The 9,724-nt window shown below is 38.3% G+C and overlaps 2 protein-coding genes across 3 annotated transcripts in view; one reads left to right on the forward strand and one right to left on the reverse strand.

The window, feature by feature from the left end:
• borcs8 (BLOC-1 related complex subunit 8) overlaps positions 1-9,392 on the forward strand; it is a 17,276-nt gene extending 7,884 nt beyond the window's left edge. For both annotated transcript variants that reach the window (XM_061888649.1, XM_061888648.1), the window contains one exon: positions 8,343-9,392. In XM_061888649.1, the coding sequence (XP_061744633.1) occupies positions 8,343-8,406 (64 nt within the window). In that variant the 3' untranslated portion in view covers positions 8,407-9,392. The remainder of the gene's footprint in view (positions 1-8,342) is intronic.
• tmem221 (transmembrane protein 221) overlaps positions 353-9,724 on the reverse strand; it is an 11,646-nt gene continuing 2,274 nt past the window's right edge. Inside the window, exons 2-3 of the mRNA XM_061888642.1 lie at positions 8,704-8,789; positions 353-3,531 (exon numbers count right to left, since the gene is read on the reverse strand). Of these exons, the coding sequence (XP_061744626.1) occupies positions 2,999-3,531; positions 8,704-8,789 (619 nt within the window). The 3' untranslated portion in view covers positions 353-2,998. The remainder of the gene's footprint in view (positions 3,532-8,703; positions 8,790-9,724) is intronic.

Here is a 9,724-nt window from a genome sequence, read left to right on the forward strand (position 1 = left end):
CAGACATTTGAAAGGCTATTTAAAATAAATAAATTGACACATAAATAACCAACGGAGAACGTGCCTGATATGTTAACATAACATATTATGGTAAGAGTAATTCAAATAACTATAACATATAGAACATGCTATACATTTACCAAACAATCTGTCACTCCTGATCGCTAAATCCCATGAAATCTTCGTTTTCGGTGTCGCTTCTAAACAATTCTGCCAACTCCAAAGGAAGACAATGCGCCACTTCCTCTTCTATCGGTACGTCGCTTACTTCAGAGTCATCGTCAGGTGTAGTTCCAATTATTCCAGCCTTTCTGAATCCTCCAGCTGTGGCCACCAGGCTTTTTGCCCGCGATTAGCTTTTTTAGTTTTCTTCATTTCAGTAATAGTAGTCTCCGCTTTTCGCCAGTCCCTTACAAGTTTCTCGTTTACTCCAAACTTTCTTTCTTCTGCTGCGTATTTCACTACTTCCAGCTTGTAACCTGCAGTATATGCTTTCCTTTTCGGTGCCATTTTTGTTCAGCCCTTTGTTTTTATAAGTCACCGCCAATGTACCGTAGCAGGTAGCGTCTTCTTTCCCACAATGCACTTCTGCCATGACCCCTCTGCCAAATTTTCAATGGTTGGTAGAGTGGCCGTGCCAGCAACCTGAGGGTTGCAGGTACGATTCCCGCTTCAGCCATCCTAGTCACTGCCGTTGTGTCCTTGGGCAAGATACTTTACCCACCTGCTCCCAGTGCCACCCACACTGCTTTAAATGTAACTTAGATATTGGGTGTTACTATGTAAAGCGCTTTGAGTCACTTGAGAAAAGCGCTATATAAATATAATTCATTTCATTACATGTGTGTGACGTTTGCTGTAGCATCTTCTTTTTCCCACAATGCATTTCTGCCATGACCCGCCTCCGTCGAATTTTCATTGGTTGACGTGTGTGTGTGACGATTGCTGACATCCGGCTAGTCTCATACGTGAATGAGATAAATAATATTTGATATTTTATGGTAATATGTTAATAATCTGACACATAAATCGCTCCGGAGTATACGTCGCACCCCCAGCCAAACTATGAAAAAAACTGCGACTTATATTCCGAAAAATACGGTAAATCTCAGCACCTGAGTGCGTTTATTCCAAAGTGGAATTACATCAACAAAGTCCATTGTCAGTCATCCAAAATAATTTCAGAGTGGCCTTTTATTGTGGGCATCCTAAGGCACACCTGTGCAATAATCATGTTGTTTGATCAGCATCCTGACATGCCATGCCTGTGAGGTGGATTGGATTGTCTTTGCAAAGACGAAGTGTTCACTAACACAGATTTAGGCAGATTTGTGATCAGTATTTGAGAGGAATAGGTATTTTGTGTGTGTATATAGTAAGCGTTTTAGATCTTTGAGTTCAAATCAGTAAAAATAGGAACAAAAACAAAAGTGTTGCATTTATATTTTTGTTCAGTATAGAGTAACTATCTGCAGTGGGACCAAGCAGTGTGGGTGGAGAGCGTTTCCACAGAGTATTTCCAGAGCGGTCAGCCTGAAATTCGGGTGTCAGGGACAGATTCGGAAGGAGATTTTTACAATAAAGTTCTAAAGCTTAGTGATGTATCAGATATATCAAATTGTAAGTGGGATGTTTTTTACCCTTCAAGTTCATAATTCGCCCTGTTTGTTGCATTTTTTTTTTAGTGTCACTCGATTGTAAAATAAGTCCATCGAGAGGGGGTGTGCCATTCACATGTTGTCAATATTCAGTGTTTTATCGTTCCGTTAATTTTGTAAATCCCACATTCTTTATTGTCATGGACATTATGGGCGTCTCATTCAGTAAAAAAATAAAAAAATCCTTTCCGTTTTTTAAGGCGGTCTGTCATGACGGTTTTTAGCATTCAATCAGACGTTATTGTGAGGTTTTGTATTAGTGTTCCTAAAAATTTATACACCAGCTCCCAGACAATGGTTTTCCTCAAAATGTGGCCCATCGAGTCAAAATAATTGCCCAGGTCTTGTGTAAACTGTGTGCAATTTTACAGTGGCCGAAAATATTAAACATATTTTTAAAATAAATCCTCTGCCTTGTTTTGAATGAATCCTTTGGCTTTCTACGCTATTTTAATGTTGGTCGTTTTTGAGTTAGTACTTGGTGAAAAACGTTTGAGAACCACTGAACTAAAGTATTCAATTGTGCACAATAACTCTACAAGCTGTGCTAAATGATCGTTCTATACTGAGAAAAATACAATATAGAAGTGTTTATTATGGCACGTTCAAGGACCGCTGAACAGCACAGGATGCCACAACGCCTGCCAGAAAAAGGAAATAATATTGATAGATTTAATTTGTTACGCACTTTTCATTGAAACATATCTTAAACTGCTACGGTTCAAATAATTTGTTACGCACTTTTCATTTAAACAAATCTTAAACTGCTACGGTTCAAATGAATATTTCAAACAATAAAAGCTTAGCAATTAAAACAGATTAATAACTAAGACGAAAACACATCAGAAAAACAAAACATGCAAAATAGTAGGTTTTCTAACTTCCTGTCTCTTTAAGTGTTTTTAAGACTTTGTTAAAAAAAAAATTCAGTGCTTATATAGTACTATTTGAGTCTATTCAAGAACACCGTGATAATAATAACTGTTATACTTTTAGTCACAATAACTTGATATAAAATGTTCATATTGTTACATCGCTAGTGTGGCGGAAATTTTGGGATTCTCCCGAATAGACTATTAAATGTATTCAAATGTTGAAATACAGTATATGTAAAGAAACAAAAAAATGTTCAAGTTTTTATAAACAGGAATATAATTATTTTAATGCATATTTGTGAGAAATAATTTTGGGACACATAAAAACATTGGTATATTGTGCAGAAATGTTTGGCAAATAGCCACTGAATGACACTGAAGTGGCAATGATGTATATTACAAATAATGTACTTTAAAGATATACAGGCTGAATGTCATCCTTCTTTAAATGCAGCCTTCTTTAAGTTACACAAGTGTAGAGTCTTTTGCCGAAATCCCGGACTTGCGTGCCAGGACGCTCCTCATCTCATTGTTGACGCCGTTCCAGGGTTTAGCCTGGGCCTGTAGTAAAGCGGACTCCGTAGACAAGGACCTGTTTGAGCGAGGACAGCCACCACTTCCGCTGCTGTAGCCGTCCACGTTGCTGAGATGGCCTTGTGACTCTTTAGCAGCAGGGGAGTAGTCTTGCTGATAGTGCTGGTGTCTGGGACTGCCTGACGGAGTGAGCGAGATGTGATGCTGGAGTTGAGACTGCCTGCCGGGCCCTCGAAGTTTGTCCACACCGATTTTCAGCTCGCAGGGCCAAGAGACGGGACTGTTGCTGCGTCGGTGCTCATTCCGGAAGAGGGTTTTGAGATGGCTGCGTTTAGCTATTTGAGAGACCTTAACCAGAGAGTGGATCACTAATACTAGCAGGATCAAGATCCCAGAGGCCAGGACGCATGCGCTGGCAATGCCTGTCTCCACCTCAAATGTTAGGAGCATAAAGATGGACATAGCTGCCAAGAAATGAGATAAGAGAAGGAAGTTACATTCTGGGGAGGGAAGTGGGGAATAACTGTGTATTAAGCCACATTTCCACCAAGCAGTACAGCTCCAGTTTCCACAGATAAAATCCCCAAAAGTCTGCATACGCACAAAAATATTGACACTTATAAAACCTGGCGGACGCACATGTTCACACAATTTTGTGTTTTATAGTTCTCAGTTGGAGGTAAACCCACTTCACGTTAGGCATTGGCCTATAAGTCAATTAGGCGTCAAGGGGTGTCGAACTAATTTTAGATTGGAGGACAAGTGGAGAAAAATCTACTCCCAAGTGGGCCGGACTGGTAAAATCACGGCAAGATAACTTAAAAATAAAGACAACTTCAGATTGTTTTCTTTTTTTTAGAAATAAAACAAGCACATTCTGAAAATGTACAAATCATGATGTTGTTGGAGGTTTTTTTACACTTACATGTTGCAGTTAATAGTATTCTATCTTTTTTTTGTCATTATTTATACTTTCTGAATAAATGATGTGATAATGGTTATCAATCAACTCATTGGTGTTAATGTTCAATCTATCAAGCTAAAAAATAATTTAGAAATCAAATTACAGGATGTTATTCATGTAGGTTGCTCATTTTCCTCGACTGGTGCACTAACATGTGGTTTATTTTTTTTTACATATGTAGCATCAACAACAACGATACAAAGAATTGCTGTTGCGACATCTAGTGGACACATTTAGATCAGCTGTTTCTTTCATTTAAAAATTTCGGCTCATTTTTATACTTAGCAAACTCATCCCACGTGCCGGATAAAACCTGTTCTCGGGCGCCGTACGTTTGACACCCCTGAGTTAAACCATAAATGAAAATTAACTCTATAACTTTGTCAGCAGTGATGAATCGCCATGTTAATGTGTGGGTTTGTTTTCTTCATATCTCGGTTTCAAACAGGTTGCGAGAGGTTTCACTATGCATCGCTTGGCATCTGAGTGTGTTTATTCAGTTGCAGAATTAAATGAAGGGATTGAACACTGTTGTCAGTCACCCATAATCTTTGTCTCTGTGAGTGGAGGCGGGACTGCTCCCGTCTGACATGGGCAGAACCTTACTTGTTGGTATCGTGACAGGCACCACAAAGTAACAAAAATTAGGAAGACTAAATATGATTGCAAAACTGTAGAAATATTTCGGCTTCTAACTGAACGAGCAAGGTTAAGCTACCAACACGGAAAAACTAGCCGGTATACCAAATCTATGGTGGCTGACAGGGGAAAAACACACCCAACCCAGTTTTTCGAACTGTGTAAAAAAACTGCATTTATTAAATGCTTTTTTTTTAACAGAGATTAAGAAACTATTTTATTTTTAGTTTGTCTACTTACTAAATAGTCTAATGCATCTAAACAAGAACTAAAAATCCATCTTACCCAAAACAGAGCTGCGAGACTAGCTCTCCATTGCTCATTTAGGACCGGCATTGAGATAATGCATGATGCATAATGAAGTGTCATGGATGTGAGGTGGTGAAAGACTAGCTTGTAGTTTGATTCTATTTTTTAAAAACATCTATACATACCATAAACCTGCTTATCTGTATTCTCAGCTGTTGCTTGCTAGTGACAGTTGAGTTGAGTTTGAGTTTATTTCAAACATGCATGCATGCAACATGATACATCAAAATTTCCAGTTTCTCTATTCACAACTATGGTACAAGGCTAGCCCTGAGAGGTGCTCTCACCCACCTTAAACCCAAAACTGATGTTTTGAAAATGATGGTTATGTATAGGGCAATCAATTACAGTATCAATCACCAGCAGAGTGGGTTTTAAGAATAAACTGAGAGGAGAAGTATTGCGTAAAGAGATTATTCTAGATTGTACCTAATTTCATGACTAGTTCATTTATCTTCTTTTGACTTATTTTTTGCTTAAATTCATTCTTGTTTTTGGTTATCATTTTTGTATTGACATTATCTTCATTTTGTATGTACTTAATGTCATATTTTATTCAATATGGTACTTTTTTGTCACTTAGAATATTATTTGTCTTTGGTATACTGATGGGTATATTGAATGCCATTGGTTCTTTGATTTATTTTTGCAAAAAAATATATACATATTTTATATTGCTCTTTTTTGTCTTTGGTATAAACGTTATTATGTAAACTCCATGTTGTTTTTTGTTTGTTTTTTGTTGTTGCTCTTTTTGTGTTACAAAATTGTATTATTGATTATGTTGTACTGCTTTGAAGTATTTTGTTTTGTGATTGTGTGATGTTTTTTGCCTGGACCCCAGGAAGAATAGTCTCCAATGTGGTGTAGACTAATGAGGATCCTTAATAAACTAAACTAAACTAATGATAAAGGTTTATTGTATTTGAAAGGGTTATTATCATTATTATTATTATGATTACATTAGTGCTTAATTTGGTTTTAAAATATTATTGACGAAAATATTGTTTTTTCGAAATAATGTACGGGACAATTTGTCGTCCAGCAACATTTGTTATCAGGATAGGCCTGCCTCACGCAACTCCCTTCACAATAGAAGTTCAATGCAAAGTGACTTAATTTGTGGCATCCATATTAAAGGACCCTTTTTTTTCCTTTTTTGTCATTGTTCTTAATCTAAATCATGGCCAGTGAGGAGACGATGAAAGAGGAAATTTCACATAGCGAAGAGGTGGAGGCCTAAAAAAACATCTTTTTTGGAGGATACAAACGGAGAGAGAACGATGATGTAATGGCAGCATGTTGCAAACAGCATGAGTGCACTGTGGCAGAACTTTAAAAAAGTGGTCGGATCACATTTTGAGATTATCAAATTGATGCTACATTTTAGATTAAAAAAATAAGTGTTGTAAAACCTGGTTAATTTCAAGATGGTATTATATACAGTATGTATACTTTGTATCTGCTGATGTAGTTTGAGGCCGATATATCAATCAATCAATCAATGTTTATTTATATAGCCCTAAATCACAAGTGTCTCAAAGGGCTGCACAAACCACTCCGACATCTTTGGAAGAACCCACATAAGGGCAAGGAAAACTCACACCCAGTGGGCAAGGAGAACTCACACCCAGCGGGACGTCGGTGACAATGATGACTATGAGAATCTTGGAGAGGACCACATATGTGGGCAACCCCCCCACGCAACCCCCCCACCCCATCTAGGGGACCGAAAGCAATGGATGTCAAGCTGGTCTAACATGATACTGTGAAAATTCAATCCATAGTAGATCCAACACAGCCGCGAGAGTTCAGTTCAAAGCGGATCCAAGACAGCAGCGAGAGTCAAAATATATACGTCAAAATGCCAAATTGTGGCACGATACATGACAGCTAGTTAGCCTTGTGTACATGCAACCAATAATTGTGTGAGCTTAAAGGGGAACTGCACTTTTTCCTTTTTTTTTGCCTCTCGTTCACAATCATCAAGAAAAACATGACGACGGATGTAATTTTTTTTAATGCATTCTAACTCATTCTAACTTGGGGACGGCGTGGCGCAGTGGAAGAGTGGCCGTGCGCAACCCGAGGGTCCCTGGTTCAAATCCCACCTAGTACCAACCTCGTCATGTCCGTTGTGTCCTGAGCAAGACACTTCACCCTTGCTCCTGATGGGTGCTGGTTGGCGCCTTGCATGGCAGCTCCCTCCATCAGTGTGTGAATGTGTGTGTGTGAATGGGTAAATGTGGAAGTAGTGTCAAAGCGCTTTGAGTACCTTGAAGGTAGAAAAGCGCTATACAAGTACAACCCATTTATTTAAATGAAGGTAAATAAAAGTCTGCTTACATTGGAGCCAATGAAGGTCCTCTATTCCGCCCATAAAACATAATAAATTAAAAAACATCCAAAACCCGACAAGAATATTACGTTTACATTTTGTGACTTGAATACCAACCAAGTACTAGTGATACTGTTATTATAAGCGCTACACCAGACAAACTATTTATAACAGCACCAAGATCACGAGCTCACGGGCCAATGTTGACATGATCGACTGATCAGCTCCCTCCTCATTTCCTTGCTCGTCAAACTTTATTGTAGATCATAAATAATGCCTCTCACCTGGAAAGTAGAAAGATGAGGACGTAATCCGAAAAGTCGGTGCACTTAGACAGCCAATTTAGACCCTGGAATAGCGAGAACGACACAAAAAGACGCTTGGTTCCAACCCCTTTTCTTCGCAAGGATTATGAATCATTCTTCATCAAAATAGGAATATATTAACATCCTAATAGTCGTCATCCTAATGGCAGCAGGCATTGTACAGTAAGAGATGTTTTATTATGTATGTTGGCTCTCATAAAGTCTGCAGTGAGTAGAAATCAGTGATGTAGTGGGGAGGGCAAGCTGTGTATGCTTAAAATTAGCAAAATATGTAAATATTAAATGCTATTATAAATACGGTCGTTGCCACATTACACACAATATAAACTTGCAGCATGTACTGTATATAAAACCGTAATGGAAGTCTTTAAATGTTTTTTTAAGAACTTTATAGGCTGAATAGAGCTGCTTTCATAGGCTCCGTGGTAAGCAGACTTTTGATCGCATTTTTTTTACTATTAAAACACATCCGTTGTCATGTCTTTCATAACCATTGTGAACGAGAGGCAAAATTCCCCAAAAAGTGCTGTTTCCCTTTAAAAAAAAAAGGCAAGTATGAATATGTTACATTCTAAGGTCACCCTTTGGCAGGCCTGTCAGTCTGCATATGCATAACGCTGTCCTATGTTGGGCTTTTAGATGCTTTACAAAAAGGTAAAATCGAAGTGTCATACATCTAGTGTCTTATTTCATATGCAGAAAGAGGACCGTGGATCCGGCCAATCCAAGGGACACAGGAGACAGGCTGAACCCTGGAATGTGACAACACTTTCCGGGCTTTTCTCCTTGGCTCCGCTACCTTTTGATTTCAGCTGAAACAAGGTCATAAAGATCAGAACTCCTACAACCCCCTCAAGCACAAGCTACCAATGGAACAGCAGGCCCCAGCGCTGCCAGGTTCGGAATTAAAAACACTTAAGTCATGGACGCCACTCAAAGGACGCATTGTTTTCTTGGGGCTTGTTGGACAAGAACTGAACTGCTTGTTTTCTCTCAGTCGGACATTCAATTTCCGGTCATGCACCGTGTTTAGTTGAAAAGTATCTGTCTTGGTCCATACCTGCCAAGTAGACACACACTCCGAGGCAGAACAGTCCGACTGCCACATGTCGCAGGGCTCTGCTGTCCAAAAGAAACCAATCTGCTCTGTGGACACAAACATTGCCTTGACTGTACAAAAAAGCTTCATTGCACCGACATTTGTTAGACTTTTTAGTTCTAACGAACAATGCATTCTAAAGCTCATTACTATTCACACTGTCTCACTAGTTCCAGGGGAGAGTGGTTCTGAGGTCGGGGGGGCAAACCGCTGAATTTGTAAGCCGACGTGGGAAAGAGCTAGCTACAAGCTGTGTGCTGACTACGTAATGAAAAGGTTATTGTTTAGACAGGCTTATTGGATCGGGTGGCATTATTTCAGTGTTGGCCACTGCACAACCACACAACTTTTTTATTTTTGAAATTCCACGTTAACCCATTTTTATTACATTGCATTGTGCGGTGTGTTTACCAACACATGATTGTGCAAGTATGTGACATTCATGCTAAATACATGTGGTCAATGACAGAGAGACCTAAATTAGCTGTTTTCAAAGAGTGGCACAGGGAGTCTCACAAGACACTATAATAGTTAGGGCCTCCCTTACACCCCAAAATATGTTGTGGTGTTTTCCACTCAACCTACTCTGTTTTTGTCGTTATAGTAACTAAAAATCAATAAATGTTTCCTTCAAACAAAACTGAAAAAAATATTTGTATGTTTCCCTTTCTTAAATATTTCGGTTCCCTTTCTTAAATATTTCTGGTATTAGATTGCTGTTAGGTCAGGAAAAAACACAAGAGGCTATATTATCCCTACAAGCCGGTTTCTCAGTTTTCCCTTTATAATTTTATAATGATATTTTTTCCTGACCAAACGTGTGTGTGGTGTGTGTGTGTATATATAATATATATATATATATATATATATATATATATATATATATATACATATATATATATATATATATATATATATATATATATATATATATGTATGCATATATATATATGTATATATACATATATATACATACATATAT

This window comes from Nerophis ophidion, linkage group LG26, assembly GCF_033978795.1.
Source record: "Nerophis ophidion isolate RoL-2023_Sa linkage group LG26, RoL_Noph_v1.0, whole genome shotgun sequence".
Lineage (NCBI taxonomy): Eukaryota > Metazoa > Chordata > Actinopteri > Syngnathiformes > Syngnathidae > Nerophis > Nerophis ophidion.